The sequence below is a fragment of the Lindgomyces ingoldianus genome, assembly GCF_010093535.1.
Source record: "Lindgomyces ingoldianus strain ATCC 200398 unplaced genomic scaffold BDR25scaffold_21, whole genome shotgun sequence".
Taxonomy (NCBI): domain Eukaryota; kingdom Fungi; phylum Ascomycota; class Dothideomycetes; order Pleosporales; family Lindgomycetaceae; genus Lindgomyces; species Lindgomyces ingoldianus.
The window spans coordinates 433203-451662 of record NW_022985182.1 but is presented as its reverse complement, the minus strand read 5'-3'; the positions used below and the strand labels follow the sequence as shown (position 1 = coordinate 451662).

Genomic DNA, 18460 nt, shown 5'->3' with positions numbered 1-18460 from the left:
GGAGTTATTTATTCGTTGAGGAGGTGATTTGGGAGTGCGGAGAATTTAAGGGTTGTTTCGGTGGATGGTAGTTTAGAGAATGAGCTTGACAAAGCTACTTTTCAATAGGTCTTAGTAAGAAAAAGCTGGGTACGAAATGGGGATTGGAGGCATTAAGGAGCCCAGAAATTTAAAATGGCCTCGTCGGTCTTGTCGTACCTATTAAGACCGGGGCTCAAGAAACCGTGACCCCAGTCATCGGTCGCAGTGGCAGCCCAAGATCGCCATGCATGCTAAGTCTCCTTAGAAGGGGAGTCTCGTCTGTGGGTTATCGAGGTAAAGTGGAATGTGTTCGAGCGGGGTAACGCTTTGTGAGCTCTCAAATGATGCAGAGAACCTTTGAATGAGCCAGTCGCATTTGAAGCTCTCCATCGCAGAACGAGTGAGGCATGCCTGAGTTGACTGGATTTATATGTGTCAATAACGATTTTCTCTGTAGTCACTCTTTCTTGATGTTATTCGTACAAAACCTAGCACAAATCTTAAACAAGGCTGTTCTATCATAGACCTTCAAGGAGCGTATCTCTTGTGACCTGGGAAACTAGTTTATAATGCCTGAGGTTGCCATTAGCTTATCAATTCCCTTGGAAATCCCACACTGAGAATAGCATTTTAGCAGTGTCTGCTACGCGGCATAAACCTTGTTTGGATAGTCGAGGTGGTTCTGATTATCGTCGCCCATTTCCACTGGATCGATGGCCAGTCTCTTTACGTGCGGAGTTCCCTTAACCAATGTGCCAGCATCAATGCCAGCATTTTCTTTTTCAGGGTCTCACTAGATCTGTTTCGTGGCACGTCTAGAATACCGAAGACTTTAAGAAATGCATGATTGTATTCGAATGAAATCGATCCCGAAGTACCAAGGCGTGCTGGTGCAGGGAACCCTGGCTCTACATCCCGGGCCCAAGCAGAATCAGGCAACACGTAGTATTCTCCTGTGGTGTCTGGATCTGCAACTGGCGGAGAGAATCGGACTCTGTTCCAATTTGTTTGGACAAGAAAAGTGCCGGCGAAATGCTGAATCGTCGGCAGTATGCGCTGCGTCCTTGATCGCCAGCGATACTGGCGTCACCAATTCCAAGGAGATAGTCACGTGATAGTCTGGCCTTGGCTTCCCCGCATCTCGTTGTGTCTTCTGGTCTGTCCTCCACAATCCTTAACAACACCTTCTGCAGTTCTGCTTAATCCCCGCCAATATTTTGCTTCCCTGTTCGTAATCCTAATTAGACAATGGAAGAATTTAACTTAGAGTTTATTGTGTACCGATTTGGAAAGGCCGTGCGTAGTGATCCTCAACCCACGACCGAACAAGCTCGAAAATGTTCACTGGACTGGAACAGTTTACCGCGCCGTAGACGCCGTTACTATGGTCGCAGGGTAAGTAGTGTTTAATCACTTGGCAAATGCGATGAGCTCAGAATGTTGCTTCAGTCTCTCTATTCCTTATAGTGGTTGGTTGAATTGGCAGGCTGTACCCTTGTTTTCGTCCCTTGGATACAGGAGGTCTTAAAACCACTTACCCCTGCGACGATATTGGATATGCAATCCATTCGGATCACTACTCGGCGGGGCTGCGGGAAGGTCAAACCTTAACTTTGGATCCTCATGCCCCTGACTACGCCACACATGACGAACTCTCCACGGTCTTCCTCCGATTCGCTCACCATTCACCTTGACCCGTAATTTAGGCCTACTAGTGGAATTCGCGCAGGGCCAGAACCTGACAAGGGCGCAGATCCATCAGCAGGCCGAATTGGCATGTGTAGCATAAAAGGTGACAGTCTTTCCCCTGCTGGCAGCTGTCCAGAGTTTATCTTTTCTTACAACGGGCAGCGTAATTCTGCACTATCACTATGACTCCCTCGAGGAAGGAAACATCTCTTGAGCTCTGCAACCGCGTTAGTCTCTTGGGCAACACCATCTCTATTCGCATGCTGGAATACCTCAGCTCTGCCAAACATCCCCTCCACAGCATCCAAACTCTCGCAACTGAATTCCTAGACCTCAGCCGCCTCCTCTGGTCCATTGAGGCAGGCTTGACAGAAGCATCACACAAAGGCAATGCATTCCCCCCCGATGTCACGCAAGAGCTCGACAAGCAGTTCCGCCGGATCAATGATGAGTTTATTGTTGTCAACCAGATGATGCACAAGTTCCTGGACAACGAGCATAAGAAGGGCGGCTTTGGCCGTGCTTTCCGAATGATGTTCGCCGATAACGATGTCGACAAAGTGCGCGGTACTTTGACGAAGAGCCGAGAGGCCCTACGGATGAGCTCGGCCATGTTTCGATGGTCACTCGGAGACGCAAAGGCCGACTCAGCGATGGGTATTGGCTACACTGGCCTTGCAGCTGCCCTCGATCGCATGAATCCGGGCAAGTCCAACATCCTTCCGCCTATGCAGCCCCCGCCTTCCTTATCCCCCCCTGAGCCACCGTCTAAGCAGCCTTCCATCCAAGCTAGTTCCATAGATAGACTTGCGCTGGATAGGTCTCTACTGTCGTCCTCGGAGCGCCCTCTTGAGCGTTCTCTGACCCAGTTCGACAGACGCCCCCCTACGCCTCTCCGGGACCGACCATCCGCGCCTGACCTCCGGAGAGATGAGTACAACTTGTCCCCAGGGGCCATTGATCTTCATAACGAATGGCGGGCACCTAGCATACGATCGGATGGAACAACACACTCTATTCGCGACACAGTGTATCGGCAGAACAGTGCATACCATGGTGAACCTGGCTATGGAGAGCATTCATCGGATGAGTCGACCAGATCGAGGACCTTTGTAGACGAGGAATTACAACAGCTCAGCATGCAGGACCGATCCTCAGTCGACGCACCGTATCGCAAGACGGGGGCCAACTGGATGGCCAGACAGCACATGGGCTCAATGCCGGCTGGTGGCAAGGCGGCTCTAGTGAACGCCGTTCATCAGAAGAAACATAGGACTCTCGAGCAACTGCTCGAGGGCGGCGCCAGGGCGGACTCCAGAGTGGAAGCCAGCATGCTGAGAACCGCCGCGCAGAACCGAGACGCTGAGAGCATCAGCCTCTTGCTGCGATATGGGGCCGACCCTAACGGCCATGACAATCAAGACTATACTCCTCTCTATACCGCTACCCAAGCGTCATTTTATGAAGGCGCAAAGCTCTTGCTGAAGGCTGGCGCAGACCCGAACCGAGACGCTGGTCCAAATTCAGAGTCGCCGTTCTGCTTAGCAGCGTGTGAGAACCGTACCGATCTCGTTCAGCTGTACCTATCTAATAGCGGCGACGCGAACTTCATCACAGAGAGCAGCAGCGCCGTGCTTGTTCAGTGCATAAACAAGACGGTCTCGCCCAAACTTGTTGAACTCTTGCTCAAGTCGGGGGCTGATTCGAATACAAAGAATGAAGAGGGCACAACCGCACTATTCCGGGCCATTCAGGCCAACCGTATCGACCTCATGACGGTCCTTTTGGACAATGGCGCGAACCCCAACCTTCCGGGACCCAAGCACCCTCTATGGCCCTCCACTTACCAGCCAAAGGCGCTTCAGCTGCTGTTGAATCGAGGTGCCGACCACAAAAAGTGCCCAGGCATCATGGAGCTCGCTGCCAGCCTGAAGAAGATGGAATCCATCTCCATCCTTATCAACACCGGAATCTCACCCAACACTAGAAAAGACGGCGTCTATACCCCATTATGCTCTGCCATCCGTGATAACAGCGCGGACATTGTCACCTACCTCCTCGAGCACGGTGCCGATCCCAACTTCAAGGCTGCGGAGTACCCTGCCTTCAAATGCATTACACACAACCGCGCGCACTTCCTGCCCCAGCTCGTTGCTGCGGGTGCAGATCTACGCACACCCAAGGGTATCATCGAAACGGCCGTCGCCCACAACAACAAAGACGCACTCTTGTACCTCCTCAACCAAGGTGTAAGCCCCAATGACAAGACTCCAGAAGGCAATACTGCCCTGACCACCGCCATCCGCGACGACCACATCGAATTCATCGAACTCCTGCTCGCCAACGGCGCAGACCCCGCCATCCGCGGCGCTGACTGGCCCCTCTGCATGGCCGTCAAGCAGCCTACTATTCTCAAGAAAATCCTTACTGCAACACCCAACCCCCGTGCCTTCCGCGGTGTCATCGAAATGGCCGTAGTCGCCAACCAAATCGACAGCATCAAGATGCTTCTTGCTGCCGGCGTGAGCGTTGAAGACAAGAACTGTGGGGTGTTTTCACCGCTTACGACAGCCATCCGCGAGCGCCATAAGCATATTGTGCGGTTCTTGCTCGATGAAGCAGGCGCTGACCCAAATCAGCCTGGCGAACATTTACCGCTTGTCAAGGCGCTGCGCAGGCTTCTGCCAGGCGATACGGAGATCTTGCAGATGTTGCTTACCCGCGGCGCGAACATTAATATGATGCACCGCGGGTGGAATGCAGTGCTACAAGCTGTCGAGAATGGAGACGCTCATATCCTGCGCCTGCTTATTGAGAAGGGTGGGCCTGTTGACCTTCAAGTTACGGATGAGTCTGGACGCCCAGTCATCGATATCGTTACAGAAAGGGGTTGGGAGGAGGGACTTTCGCTGCTGTTTCCAAATGCTCAGGCTAGGCAGTAGGTAGGTGCCTTCCTCTACTCGTAACCGCTTGCTGTAATGTTAATGCGATAGCAGTGGCAACCTGTCTGTTGTCGACCCGGATGTGGATTACGAATTTGATAGCGAAGGACTATATGGATACGAAGACGACGAAGAAGGATCATGGTGGGTATGGGGATGAATCAAGTGGGTCCTTCGCCGACCCTGGTTGAGAGAACACACTTTCGTTTAATGTGAGGGCCGGGTACAATGTTTTAATATTTCTTATGTGGGAATATTTCGGTCCGTTAGACCTTGGGAATTTTGATATCCCCCGACATCTCTTTCCTTTGTATATTTCTATGTATTTCATATGTTCACTCAAGAGTGTAAAATATAATCTACTTAATTACTACAAGGCCTTCACCTCTCGTGAACCTTATCAAGCTTACCTGCATCGCACGATGGGGTTTATTGCAACTTATGCCTCTTAACAATGTGACTAACACTCATACTGCGTCCACAGATTGCCCAAGCAGCATAGAACCCATTAGGGTCGTCAATTACCTCAGTTCCCTGCCAAACAGGATAGTGTCTCATGCGGCAGACAAGTCTAGCCACTTCCAACTCATCTGCCTGACTTTCTCAACTCGGTTAAGAACTAATATGCCCGAGCAGGAAGAAGATGCATCAGAATCTTTAATGATTTTAAGGATTGTACCCATCAAAGACAATGATGTCGTGCTGACGCTGCACTAGAGTCAATGATCTACACAGCCTGGCATTACTGCCACTTATTCTTAGCAAATTGGTATTGAGATCTAACCGACAGATCAAGGGTTAAATAGAATATCAATGACGAGTACTAGAACCGTAAGAGAAGACTATTAGGAATAAAAAAAAGGATGAGAATTTTATGGAGCACAGTTTGCTATTACTATTACTGTACGAGGTATTCGAGCAGGGAGCACAAGGTACGGTGAAGGGAGGCAGGATAAAAGGTATATAGTATGGTAGAGCTATAGTAGGAAGTAAACCTCATGGTCGGAGGTAGAGGTACGGAGGCTTATATACCTGCCCCCAATCACCTTTGCCGTGGCTGATGTACTCGGTGGTTTAGATGGCCGTTGACATAGTGTAAATTCCAAAATCTAGTATTTGCAATCTATAGTAATCTAACCCTAAAGGATTGGACTCGAAACATACCAAATCTATCAAGTAAGTATACTTTTATTCTTTGTTTAGGTAAGCTTTTTGCTTGTTCTGCTTGGCCTAGGCATGCTGCGTAGTGTGAGCGCTGGCTCGGTTTGTTTAATGCCAGAAGAGGGTGATCATGGTTACGTGACTCAAGCTGACTAACCCTGCCTTGTGGATCGTCGTGTTTCTTTTTCCTGGCTCTGAAATCCTCAACACTCCTTCTTTATCGTTGTTTAGCTCTTAATACCAACTGCTAGGATCATTCGTAACACAACGCTCGCACATTTTTAGAATAAGGATAGGTAGCTGTATTAACAAGAAAAACAAGCAAGGGAATCCAATGCGCAGTTTTCGAATAAATGTGGAAGGCGATGCATTGATAGAATTCTATTCAAATCGCGGAGGGCACATCTTCCCAATCCGGCATGCTCAATGTGTACAATCAAACACTTCATAAAACAGAGGCCCTAACCTCAAGTTTCTGCGGTGCTTAATTTAGGATCGACAAGCATATAAGAACATCGGATCAATCAAAGATAGCGGATGTCGAGTGCTTTACAAATAAAGACAACTTCGTCGAATATTTACAGATGCCCATGGGCAGGAATACCTCTCCGTAGGATGAACTCAGATCCTTTGGTAAGATGCATAGTATGCAGATTACCCCAACAATGGTTAAGGCGGAGGATGTCCAATTTCTAGGAGTCGAGCTGGATGCCAAGTGTAGGTCAGATCGGATACCTTGGGACAAGGTTCATGCATCCTCTAACATGTTCCGAATTTCGATGTGGGGAGGTCAATTAAAGAATTAGAGAGTGTATTGTTGAGGGCATGATTTAAAACCCCTTCAGCGTCCACTGCTTTTGAAAGAAAATATTTAGCAAAGAACAGGATCGACAAGGCGCATAAGCACCGTACACGTAGCAGCCAGAATAGCAATTCGAAAATATATGCATACTGAATCTCGTGAGTCTGACTCTGAATCTCGTCGAAGATTAATCGAAGCTCAATCATAAGATATCCATCCGACGGCTGCATGCTGGAATAGTGTATAGGGCTGAATAATTTCCTCAGAAAACTAGTGAAGAGTTTCTGCTGTGCTGCTCTAGTCATTGAGCAAAGGCAACACCGTTACTAGTCGCTTAAGCCGGTAAGGTCGGAAATTAAGAGGACTAAATCTTATGGCGCCTCGCTCAAATTCCTTTAGGTCTGAAAAGATCTGAAAGAAGTCCGGTGACATGATTAGGTATTGTGTAGATCGTAGCCAACATTCTTGGGAGTTGGGAGCGTGAGAAAGGCTTGAGGACTGGAGTTCATAGGTGGCTCTGAGAAGAGGGGTTTCGAGCATGTCTGTCAACAGATAAACGGAGAGCACGTTATAGACACGGAACATTCGATCGAAAGTACAGCTAAAAGCTGATTATACGCATCCTACCCGAAATATTCACCACCGAACTCAGCGCATTACTAGAATGCCATCCCGAGCTCATGGCCGTCAAGCCCTGTGTTATCCCACCCAAGTCCTTGACCAACCATTCCCATGCCCATATCGAGAGGAAGGAAGCCCGTCCAGAGACCATAATCATCAACATTAGCGCCTGATCCTGCGCCATTAATCGCAAATTCCCCAACAGCAGAGAGATCGGTCCAGCCGAAGTCACCCATTTGCTCCGTAACCGCCGGACTTTCGCCTGTACCAATGCTTCCAGCCTGAGAAGGAGTTTGAGCTGAGCCAGTACCAGGCTGCCCTTGTCGGAAACCGTTGTTGTCGAGTGTCGTGTTTGCGATGTGTGTGCCTGGGTGGTGATATGACGCTCGCGTGGCCTTGTCTTTGCGTGGCACCTTTGCCCAGAGCAATTTCAGAAGTTGGCTGTATCTGCTTCCCGGATGCTGCATTTCGGTACCTGCCCCCGCGCTGCTCCGTTGGAGCCTAGCGATAGTTTCGTTGACCATTGCACGGATGGCTCGATCTTCTTCACTCCCGATGACGCCTGTACATCTCGCCCGGTACAAGAAAACACCAGCGTATACTAGATAGAGGTAGTAGCGAAGGGGCATATGTCGAAGTGCCTTCTCCGGATCAACAAAATTGTTTGCAGTAGTAAGTATCGCTTTCGCGGCATCAAGGCCCTCGTAAATGAATCTAGCGTCTCCCACAGCTCCGACATTGTTACAGAATACTCGCTGAGGGGCCTGCATTTTGGAACTAGGAGCAACAGATTGTTGGGTAGATGCTGTAGGCTCTGACGTTGGGGGAATTGCGATGGGCATAGCACGCCTCACGGTAGCCTGAAATGCAAAAGCATTGGTGTACAGTCGGAGGTAATCGTAGGACATCAGTAGGCAGGCCTTTAAAGGAGCTGAACAGGTCAGCGTTCCCCAAACGCTCTTCCAGCCGTAGATTGCAGACCGAAAATCGTCGATGAACTTGATGTAGCTCCCACTCAGATGGGATCTAAAACTTGACCCAGGATTTGAGTAGAGGACATCATGGACATTACTGAAAAGTTGCGTTAACTCCAGATTGGCTTGGAAGATGCTGGCGTGGTCCTCCTCGTTAGAGCTACGTGGAATGAGGGATGGATAGTCTTCGCGGCGAAGGGATGTCATCGGACCAGGTCCTCGAGACCAGAAAGCCTTCCCTATCCGAATGGAAATGTGCCGATCACAAATATAGGCAGCCGTCCAGATGAGGCGTTTCCGGCTGTGATTCGGATCCTTTCCGTCGTCGACCACTCGAAAAGAGTAGCGATCGAGGGCGAGGAAGTACCCAATCCTTAATGCAAGACCGACGTGCATCCAGCTTTCTTTGTCCTCTTCTCCCTTCCCCACTTTTCCAGATCCTCTTTGAGTGTAAGGTGCCCATTCTGCTAGGAGTAGCAGTGCTTCGACAGCTTCAACATCAGCATCGCCCCCAGCGGCCAAATTGGACACCAGGCTTTTCATATAGTCTGAACATGATTCGTATATATGAGATTCTTCGACGAGGTCTTTAGATGAGATGACAAGGATAGCCGTAAGCAGATGAGGTTCGGACTTCGCGGTCTCAGCCAGTTTCGAGGTATCGAAAGTCTGGGCAGGCGCCAAGGGATAGTATGGGTGGTAGTTTTGTTGGTATCGTATGAGCAGCTGGCAGACTGTGGGCACAGAAAGCCTTCCGCTGTCCAAAAGCCAGTAAGAAAAAGACGGTGGCTGATTTGGGCGTTCTAAGGGCTGAGGCATTGAGACACCGGGCGGAGGGTTCCCATGTCCATTTGTAGATGGATCCCTATTCTCAGTACTTGTCTCCGCAACTCGAGCCAGTATACCCAAGGCGTCCGAAGGATTTTGAAGATTCGGGAACGGAATATCGTCCGGCGTGGCAGATCCGGACCGCGGCATTTGACTATCTCTCCGAACCTCCTGCTGATGATTGGATTCGGTTCGAGGCCATGGGCTCGTTCCAACGTTCCCAACGCCATGAAAGCTGCCGTCTTCATCACCATATGCAGCTGGCGTTGGAAGTATTTGCGAGTCAGCGGGCTTCTTACGCACCCTTCTGCCCCCGCGGTTAGATCCACCGAGAACGCAGTCAAGACCATCGCGTTTGCACCGAAGACATGGAACGGAGCCATCAGTGTCTCTGTGAAGGCATAACCGTCAGCGTGAGGCAATTCTGGACAGGTGGTATGAAGTTTCGGCCTCGTGCACATACAGCAGACATCGCGACTTCCTCTTCCGACAGTTTAGGCAGGCTTGATTGGCCCTCTTGATCCTCGGAGAGTTGTCATCAGGCGCTGGGGGCAAGGGAGGTGGTGCGGGCGTCGACGTCTCCATTCGGGCATGTTGTCTTACATCGAAGGTATACAGAAGCTAGCCGGCTTTTGAGACGTGCTGTCCTCTGGGGAGGGACTTTGGAGGGGATCGGGATTGCGCATGTCGGGCATATAACATCAACTGCCGGATCACGGATAATAACTCCATTGCCCAATCAGAGCCTGTCGGCAATTGAACCGCTTCTCAGGTCATATCTTCCACCTACAAGAGGAGCAAGACGGTTCAAAACAGTAGCTCATTAATTGGCTCCGCGAGGAGAAATAGTGAGGATATTTAAATATCGGCAAGAATGACACTGGAGAACGGATCTTGTTTGAGTAGGGATGGCTTTCTCCCCGATACGGGAAGGGAAACACTTTGCAGCCAACTGAGGTGTAGCGTTGTATCTCTGCTATTCCGTATAGACACATGAGTCCAATTATTCCGAGATACGAAATCTACACATGTGGATACTCGACGAAAAGGTAAGATCAGCACATCCTAAACGAGACTAGCGCGGTAATGTTCCGTCTTAACTTCCAACCTCCACGATTCTTCCTCAGATCACACTTAAACTCTACGTAAACCTCTCTTGAAACCCCCGCGTACAGCCGGGCAAAGCTTTGTGCGTTCCTTATTCGAACAATCCCCGCCAACCAGCACATATGCGATCTCCCAGCATCCCCATTCTTACCGGCACTGCCCTGCCCCCATCAAAAGCGGAAGGTCACTCAGTTATCACCATCTCCATCACGGTAGATCACGCATGCCAAAGCGGAAGCTAGATGAAATGTTCCAACTCTGATAAGCTTAAATCTAGGCGACGCCCAGGGGATTTGCAGCGTGTGCTTGATCGACAGGGAAGCATCCCTCACCTGGAGCAACTGAGCATGCCGAATCAGGCATCTGCGTGAAACTGCCAAGGTAGGGCAACGAGCTTGACAAATCGTCACGCGTGCTCCTCCAGATTGTTCGTTCAACACAGGGACCTAGGTACGCATTTTATATTAAACAAGGCCCAGTGATATGGGAAGGAGCGAAACATTAAGTCGCGTATGGCAGGTGTAAATGATAGTCCACCATTTGTCGCTCTTTCACTCAAACAATGGCTCGACGGCGCTCACGTTGTATAAATACTATGGCAGGTAGCTGTAGCTTGTTCGCTCCCCCGCCTTCTCTCTCATCCATCGTTAAGTCATGAAGTTCCTCGCTGTCGGCCTGGCGTCCCTAACGCTTACCTCCGCCGTCTCAATCGCGCAAAAAGCCAACTACGACGGCTACCAAGTATACCGCGTGAACGTAGGCTCAGACCGCTCCAAGCTTAGCGATATCGTTAGCAGCCTTAAGCTCTCAACATGGAAGGGCAAGGTCGAAACTAGCGACGTCGTCGACGTAATGGTGCCGCCATCCCAACTCTCCGACTTCAAACAATCTACCGAAACGCTTAACACCAAACTCATGCACGAAAACCTTGGCGCCTCTATCTCCGAAGAGACAAAATTCCACGTCTATGCATGTATGCACCATCCCATATTTCTGTTCATGCCCACATTTACCCCGAAGACCCGCAATTCATATCGAACCAGCGCTAACGCATCACCCAACATCAGCCGGTGCAGCTCCAAACTCGACATGGTGGGATTCCTACCATTCCATTGCCGACCACACACAATTCCTTAAAGACCTAGCTGCCGCATATCCGGACAATTCTGAAATCATCAGCGCTGGAAAGTCCCTTGAGAACCGGGACATCACGGGAATCCATATCTGGGGAAGCGGGGGAAAGGGTTCGCAGAAGGGTGTGGTTTGGCATGGAACTGTGCATGCGCGAGAATGGATTACTACTATGGTAAGTGAGAGAGCCCCCGATATAAGATTCTTGAGATTGGTACCGCGCGGATTTTGATATGTGGGATAGGTGGTTGAATACGCAGCATACACGCTTCTCGCATCAACGGACGCCGCGGATATGGCCTTCAAGGACAAATACGACTTCTACATCTTTCCGATTGTGAATCCAGATGGCTTTGCGTACACGCAGACTAACGACCGCATGTGGCGTAAGAACCGCCAATCCACCTCATCTGCTAGCTGTGTCGGACGAGACATCAACCGCAACTGGCCGAATCAGTGGGCGCAAGACGGAGGCGCTAGCACGCAGCCCTGTGCACAAGACTACAAGGGACAGGCGGCAGGCGATGGTGTTGAGACTAAACAATTAAAAGCTCAAATAGATAGTGTGGCGGCTGGAAAGGGCGTCAAGATGTACATGGATTTCCACTCGTACTCGCAGCTCTTTATGTACCGTAAGTATAGTATTCCCTATATTTCCCCCATCCTCCTTCTCTCCTTTCCCGTCATGGTACCTGCTTGGACCACATCTTGCTCCTTTTCCTCCACCTCCCAACTCACCAATTAATCCCCCACTTACAATCTCTCAGCATACGGTTACACCTGCAGCGGCACAATCCCCAACTCCGCGACCTATGACAAACTAGCCCGCGGCGCAATCGCCGCCATCAAAGCTGTCAACGGCGTCTCCTTCCAACCTGGTCCCATCTGCACTACCATCTACCAAGTGTCCGGTGATTCTGTAGACTACGCGTACCAAGTGGCAGGCGCCGAGTTTTCTATGACGGTGGAGTTAAGGGACCAGGGGACTTATGGGTTCGTATTGCCGACGAATCAGATTCGCCCGAGTAGTTTGGAGATGTGGGCGGGGTTGAAGTATGTTTTGGGGAATATGTGATGGGAGGGAAGGGGAAGGGTGGATGGGAGTTTGCATTCTTGGAGTAGGCTGGCATGCAAGGAAGGCATATTAGTAATGTCTATATATATGGAATTACTGAACCTTATTCATGAATATTAACAACACAACATTCAAGGATTTATACTTGATCGTCACTGATAGAGCCAGATTAAAAAATTTTTTTTTTTTTTTTTTCAAGACACAGAACAAGCACAAGCACATCCACGAAGACCTTTAGTATAGATAATATGAATTATCCACTAAAGATTATGGATAGCTCTCCTCACCCTCCTTAGAACTCCAAATCCAAAACCGTATCCATATCCATAAAAGATTGGGTATACTCAAACCAACCAACCAACCAGCCAGCCAACCAACCATCCATCCATGCTTTCCATTCCAATGTTAATCCAGATCCACGGTCCAGCCTCCCATATATACAAGCCGACCGACACCAACCGCCCAATACGATTACGACAGCGCGTACAGAAGAAATTTCCGCCACCCGATTTTTTCTTTCTTTCCCAGCAGAACAGAGCAGAGCAACGCCTCTAAACACTGAGCATGTAAATAATGGAATATTCGCACCAACCAACAAAAGAAACAGACAAAAGGACAAGCAAGCGAATGACAAGAGAGATTATTGATCAGCTCAGCGAGAGACCATTGAAACGCCAGATGTCATGAAGCATAACTCATAACATCACGATTGTGTCTCCCTCCTTTTCCCCTCTTATGCAACATACGCCGGCGGCGCATCGACCTCCTCATCCGTCCACAACCCCCCTCTCGGGAGCATGCCTGCCGATTTCGACGTTTGCGGTCGTGGTCGCGGACGTCGTGTCGGAGTATCTGGATCTTGCCCCACGGCCTCTTTCTCCTTCTCCTCCTGCACCTTCCTCGCGATTTCATGCGCCATCTTTAACATCCACGCTTGCTCCAAAATCCCGCCCGTCGACGCCGTCCCATCTTCCGAGGACCGTGGCGACAGCGGGATCTTAGAGCCCGAAGATATTGAAGATACTTTGTCAAATGACAACGACCGGAGGAGGGGAGATGTGGTTTGCTGCGCTGTTCGGAGGCGGTTGCTACTAAGCGGAGGCCTGCTTCGTTTACTCTCATTCTCAAAGACCCCGCTTTGCGATTTCTGTGTATGTTTACTCTTCGAAAGCTTGGGCGCTTCCTCGAGCAGCGGCGCAGCGGGTAACAAGCCGCCTGGAGCCGCCTTCTCCACCACCCTACCTGGTTCTCCGACATCCAGGCTTCCATGCTTGCCTTCGAAGCGTAGCCCACCACCTGCAGCTTTGGTGGGGCTCCGGGGGGGTGTAGTAGGTTCTTCTTCGCCTTCTCTTTCTTCAGGTATGACGCTTGCCGTTTCCGAGACGTTTGTGCTCGGGAAAGGAGTGTTTGTGGCATCGGTGGAGACACCTGAGGATTCGGTGCCGTCTTTGCGGAGGTTGACGACGCGCTTCTTGCGCTTTCGCATGGGGTGGGTGCGGGATCGGTTTGCGCTGAGACTGAGGCCGGCGGGGCCCGAGTAGGCGGATACAAGTGATGGCCGGGTGGCTTGCGTGTCGTTTCCTGTGCTGCCGGATGCGACGGAGGATGTGTTCGATTTAATGCTTCCGAACGTTGACTGGATCCTCGATAGGCTTGAGAGTGTAAGTGCTGGCGTATTTGACCCAGAGTCGGCGCGGTCGGAATTATTCGCCCAGGCGCGGAATACAGCTTCGCGGATGGATGGTGTGAACAGCGAGAGTGTCCGTTGCGATTCTGACAGCGCCGCGAGACGAAGTATGTTCTTCTGTGAGAAGGACGCGTGGACTTCGGAGGCGGGATCGAGGGAGAGGGCGGCGATTTGGTCCTCATCGAGAGGGTTGCCGAAGGCATCGACGGCATCTTGGGGAGGAGTAGATAGAGGGTCGATGGGCGCGGTGGTATCTTTTGAGCCATCCAGCCTCTGCTCTGTCTCGAGCTCTTGATACTCTTCCGACCATAGGCGAAGAGAAAGACGGTGAATGATAGCTGGAAGATCCTCCATAAAGAGCACTCTAAGCTGGCCTTCAATCTCCTTCTGCAGGTAGTCTCGCACGAATGGTATCGAGTCAAAAGTCGACGACACCTTGAGCGACTCGAGGGGATCATTCCGGAAAACCAACGTCAGACCCTTCTGCTTCGAGAAAACCAGTATCACGAACCCCGACAAGCGAATATCCGACAGTGTAATCTGCAGCGGTATCGTCAACCCGGAGGCCGCAGCTAGTGGCTGAGGCGACGCGAAGTCCGGTTTTGTGGAGAGGAGGGTATTCAGCGGGTTCGCCTGAACCTTTGTTTTCAGTGTCAGGAACGCATCACCCGTATACGACATTTTGAATATTCCCCTGAACCGATCCTCTGCCAAATCGCCAATCTCCAGTATCTCTAGCTCGGGGGGAGTGGACCCAAGGTTAAGCTCAGTAACGATGATGTCGTCGACGATAATGGGCGGCTTGGGAGATTTATTAAGGGCGATGGTGAGCATCTCTCGAGCGCGCGAGGTATCCGCAATCAGCGGCGACCAGTTGAAATTGAACGCCATGGGTATGTTCTTCTACTGCGCAGGTGTCGCGTTGAAGCTATAGAGATGGAAGTTAGACAGTGTTGTGAGCAGATGATGTCGCCGTCAGTGTCGCGTGCATGCCTCTCGTCGCCGCGTGAACGGAAACCTGCACCATCCATCCACCAAGGCCGAAAAACCCAAGAGCACGGGGGAATCTGGGGAACTCGGGGAGGGCAATAAACACTGGAAGCGGGGGGGGGGGAACAATGGTGATATGCGATGAAAATAGCGTTCGGTCTGGTGATAGCACGGGGGTGTGGTGTGAGTGAAGGAGGATGGGATGACGGTGAGAGAATTTCTCGGAGTCGGGGATGGGAGGCACGGAATTTGTGATGATGTGAAGGCGCAGAGGGCCATGGCTGGGCTCGGCTGCCGGGGGGCTTCGCGCGAACTCTTCGGCTTTGGCGTGCGCCCCTGCCACACTGCCTCCAATCCTGTCGCGAAGTGCACCGTCCTGCAGATGCTGATTTGTTTGCAAAGACGTTGCGCATCATCACCACATGCACGGAATCATATTTTCATTGCTCTGCTGCACTCCTGCCGCTGCTCTTGCTGCTGCTGCTGCTGCTGCTGCTGCTTTTTCCGCTGCAGAGATCCCACGTCCCACGTCCCGTATGCTGGCTGACATAATCTACCAAAACATGGCAACTCACAAGCAGCTGGTCACGAACTGGCATCTCCTTAATTTACGAAAACGCGCATCCTAGTCATCCTTCGCGGCAAACCTTGAACAGGTCCAAATCTCGATGCTCTGGCAAGCTCGATCCTGGCTTCGGCGAGCTCTCTGCTGGCAATCAGCACGTCCAGCAGGGCTTGGCGGCGAATGCGTGCTGCACAGATCCTGTCTTGAGTCACTCTCTAGAAGTTCAAGCATCGCATTTGCGGACAAGCCTGAATTTCGAACGAAGCCTTCAAGTTTTGTGTGTGTGTGTGTGTGTGTGCACTGTGGGGATCGTGGAGAAGAAGCGAGAGTTAGCGGTGAGAGAGCCTCACACGTCGGATATGTATGCAGCAGCAGCGGTGAATGCAACAATGCACAACCGTGAATCGTGACCACCTGCAACCCTCCATCCATCCACCCATCTGCAACCGTGGACCACTAGTAATAGTCCGCCTTTCCATATATCCCTAGCCTCAGCATCCAGACTCTTGGAATTCCTTTCGTCCCAATTCCACCACCTTCCGCCCAGCCTCTACGAGCGGCTCTCGACGGCTCCACGGGGGCGGCTTCACGTCTCGTCCTCGTCCTCGTCCGCCTTCAGCAGCTTCTCAACAGCCTCCACCTTATCCTTAAACCCCTGTTTCTTATCCGTCCGCGTCCCAATTCTGATGTCGCTCTGGATCCGCACAACGCCATTTTCATGCAACATAGCGTGGCATTGACCGATGACTTTCATCACTTCGTCCCATGACCCTTCTACAAATTCACCCCCCCACAATCGTCAGTCTAGCATATCAACCTGCACCGTACCAACATCCGCATATTTGCGGCATGCCAGTGGAGCATGAAGGACAGTGGGTGGGGAAGACTGGAAGTCGGGGGGTGGTATGAAACATACCAACAGTAGTCCCAGCCGAATGCATGGAGTAATTCAGACCGCTTTTCTTCAACAGCCGCTGTACTTCGGCGACTTCCTTGGACACGGATGCCGTCGGGGTGCCGAGCGGGATGAGACAGAAATCTGCCGTGCATGCTGCCGGCGTCGGGAGAGCTGAGAGGTTGGTTGACGTTGAAGCCATGTCGGAATTATGGATGTTTGTGCGTCGTTGAAAGTAGGCTGTGGTGATTGGTCGAGCGGGTGGGAGGTTTGGGTGTTCATGTCGGAGCTTCGGAAGGGTGCATGAGAGCTAAGTATTCCCCAACAACATCCTTTTAGTTTGCGATGCTGGTGTTATCGACGAAATGTCCCTACGGCCGCGGAATCTAGCAACAGGTTTGTGGGACTTCCTGTTACCTAGTAATAATATTTTGTGAGGTGCTACAGGATGTGGTCGACGGCGATTCTGCAAACATGATTTATTTTCCAAATTTTTTGCTCTAGTTTCAGCTTCATTCACACATTCAGTATCGTTATTAGAGGTTTGTAGGTTTTTTTCATTCTTCCCCAACCGATTTTGCCAACTAGAGCCTTTACCCATTAGGTCATTTTCAGGGTCCCTTTCAACGTCGTTCTCTTCTCGATTGTTCTATGAATACATCCACTTTGAAGATGTCTCATGTCGCTACTCAAGCAGCTGCCTCCTCAACTATCCTCAAAGCCTCCGGAAACTCCCTCCAATGTTCCATAACAACCACTGCCCCGCACTCCTCCTTCAGCACCTTCCTCATCTTCACCTTTTCCTCTTCCTCATACGGCCCCACATACCCAATCAACGGAATCCCCGCCCTCTTCGCCGCCGTAGCCCCCGACCTGCTATCCTCAACCGCCACACACTCTCCAGGCTCAACCCCCAACTCCTTGCACGCATGGATATAAACCGCTGGATCCGGCTTCGACGTTGGCGTCGGCAGCGATGTAGCCGCGGAATACACGTGCTTGGGGTCGAAGAAGATATCCATACCGACCTTTGCAATACTCGCTTGAACCCTGGATAAAGCCGACGATGAGACGACCGCCATGTGGTATGTTTTGTTTGCGTGGATTTTGTTGAGTTCATCCATGACTCCGTGACATGGCTGTGCATCTTTTTCGAGCTTGGCAACGACGGCGCCGAGCTCGCGCGAGACGTAGGAGTCGAATTCGTCGTCGGTGAGCGTGAAGTTGTATTTTGAGCAGAGAGATGTCATCATGCCGCGGAAATTCTGGCCGACAAAGGTTTTGAGGAGAGACGGGCCTGTAAACCTGTCGGCTACGTTCTTTTTTTCGAGGATCTCGTTGGCGAGTTCGGCGCAGGCCTCAAAAGCGAGATCTTCGGAGAGGACGAGCGTGTTGTCACAGTCCAGGAGGATCGTGGTGATCTGGGTGTTGGTGTTAGCTTTGGAGACACAGTGGGGATCCCGGAGAACGGTGCTCAAAAATGAAGTAATGGTGGGGGAATGCGGTGTGCGGCTTTGAGAGAAGCTTGAAGTAGCTTCATAGCTCCAACATGGCTAGCTCTAAGCCGCAGGAGGGTAGAGGCTAGGTCACTTACCTTGCCCTTTGCCATCTTGAACGTCGTGTATATGAGAAGATTTGAAAGGTGTTGGAGCAATCAGAAGCCTTCAAGGTCCAACTCAAGGTTGAACAGGAGGGGATCGAGGCTGGAGAGAAGGTTGAGGTTGAAGAAATGTATTCAAAGAACTCTCCATAAGTGAGCTGCTGCTATCTTATATAGGAAGAGAACCAAGCCCAGTATCCACCACCAAAAAGAGCAACCACAGTACGTAATTTCCGCTCAAAACGTGAAGCTGCAAGGAATAACTACCTTCTCCCTTACTTCCGCAAGTGTTACATTGTACACAGCTCCGCCTTGATCACGCAGGACAAAAGCTCCAGCGCGCGGAGCTTCGTGCCTACTCCCCACCATATC

General features: G+C 50.9%; 8 protein-coding genes across 8 annotated transcripts; 2 read left to right on the top strand and 6 right to left on the bottom strand.

Moving 5' to 3' along the window:
• Positions 1–606: 606 nt before the first annotated feature.
• BDR25DRAFT_356554 (uncharacterized protein) lies at positions 607–1799 on the bottom strand (the record flags this gene model as incomplete). The annotated part of the gene is made up of 9 exons (XM_033695662.1): positions 607–637; positions 669–810; positions 846–1077; positions 1112–1174; positions 1206–1219; positions 1303–1403; positions 1436–1481; positions 1560–1684; positions 1711–1799. 9 exons carry the CDS (start codon positions 1797–1799, stop codon positions 607–609), a joined length of 843 nt encoding a protein of 280 aa, XP_033546155.1.
• A 3727-nt stretch (positions 1800–5526) lies between these two features.
• BDR25DRAFT_356552 (uncharacterized protein) lies at positions 5527–6264 on the top strand (the record flags this gene model as incomplete). Its single annotated transcript, XM_033695661.1, has 6 exons — positions 5527–5584; positions 5665–5736; positions 5798–5828; positions 5906–5915; positions 5962–6035; positions 6156–6264. 6 exons carry the CDS (start codon positions 5527–5529, stop codon positions 6262–6264), a joined length of 354 nt encoding a protein of 117 aa, XP_033546154.1.
• Positions 6265–7274: 1010 nt separating this feature from the next.
• On the bottom strand, positions 7275–9724 carry BDR25DRAFT_343714 (uncharacterized protein; the record flags this gene model as incomplete). Its single annotated transcript, XM_033693854.1, has 2 exons — positions 7275–9429; positions 9642–9724. 2 exons carry the CDS (start codon positions 9722–9724, stop codon positions 7275–7277), a joined length of 2238 nt encoding a protein of 745 aa, XP_033546153.1.
• A 1074-nt stretch (positions 9725–10798) lies between these two features.
• BDR25DRAFT_263790 (uncharacterized protein) lies at positions 10799–12403 on the top strand (the record flags this gene model as incomplete). The annotated part of the gene is made up of 4 exons (XM_033686839.1): positions 10799–11118; positions 11213–11451; positions 11521–11908; positions 12044–12403. Coding segments are annotated over 4 exons (1255 nt in total), but the record flags the coding sequence as incomplete, so codon positions are not given.
• Positions 12404–12995: 592 nt separating this feature from the next.
• Positions 12996–15225, bottom strand: BDR25DRAFT_48137 (uncharacterized protein). Its single transcript, XM_033698639.1, has one exon. The coding sequence runs from the start codon at positions 14927–14929 to the stop codon at positions 13085–13087; it is 1845 nt and encodes a 614-aa protein (XP_033546151.1). The 5' UTR covers positions 14930–15225; the 3' UTR covers positions 12996–13084.
• Positions 15226–15455: 230 nt separating this feature from the next.
• BDR25DRAFT_48132 (uncharacterized protein) lies at positions 15456–16087 on the bottom strand. The gene is made up of 2 exons (XM_033698638.1): positions 15838–16087; positions 15456–15780 (listed from the first exon to the last, which is right to left on the bottom strand). Exons 1-2 carry the CDS (start codon positions 16023–16025, stop codon positions 15654–15656), a joined length of 315 nt encoding a protein of 104 aa, XP_033546150.1. The 5' UTR covers positions 16026–16087; the 3' UTR covers positions 15456–15653.
• On the bottom strand, positions 16088–16935 carry BDR25DRAFT_48131 (uncharacterized protein). The gene is made up of 2 exons (XM_033698637.1): positions 16510–16935; positions 16088–16367 (listed from the first exon to the last, which is right to left on the bottom strand). The coding sequence occupies exons 1-2, from the start codon at positions 16688–16690 to the stop codon at positions 16180–16182; spliced, it is 369 nt and encodes a 122-aa protein (XP_033546149.1). The 5' UTR covers positions 16691–16935; the 3' UTR covers positions 16088–16179.
• Positions 16936–17177: 242 nt separating this feature from the next.
• BDR25DRAFT_343711 (putative HAD superfamily hydrolase) lies at positions 17178–18278 on the bottom strand (the record flags this gene model as incomplete). The annotated part of the gene is made up of 2 exons (XM_033693853.1): positions 18083–18278; positions 17178–17909 (listed from the first exon to the last, which is right to left on the bottom strand). The coding sequence occupies exons 1-2, from the start codon at positions 18095–18097 to the stop codon at positions 17178–17180; spliced, it is 747 nt and encodes a 248-aa protein (XP_033546148.1). The 5' UTR covers positions 18098–18278.
• Between the last annotated feature and the right edge of the window lie 182 nt (positions 18279–18460).

Coding starts and splice junctions, on each gene's coding strand:
- BDR25DRAFT_48137 (XM_033698639.1), bottom strand. CDS start 14,929: ATGGCGTTCAATTTCAACTGGTCGCCGCTGATTGCGGATACCTCGCGC.
- BDR25DRAFT_48132 (XM_033698638.1), bottom strand. CDS start 16,025: ATGGATGGAGGGTTGCAGGTGGTCACGATTCACGGTTGTGCATTGTTG. Junction 15,781..15,837: donor TTCGTTCGAAATTCAGGCTT/GTCCGCAAATGC, acceptor GGATCTGTGCAG/CACGCATTCGCCGCCAAGCC.
- BDR25DRAFT_48131 (XM_033698637.1), bottom strand. CDS start 16,690: ATGGCTTCAACGTCAACCAACCTCTCAGCTCTCCCGACGCCGGCAGCA. Junction 16,368..16,509: donor TTCGGCTGGGACTACTGTTG/GTATGTTTCATA, acceptor GTGAATTTGTAG/AAGGGTCATGGGACGAAGTG.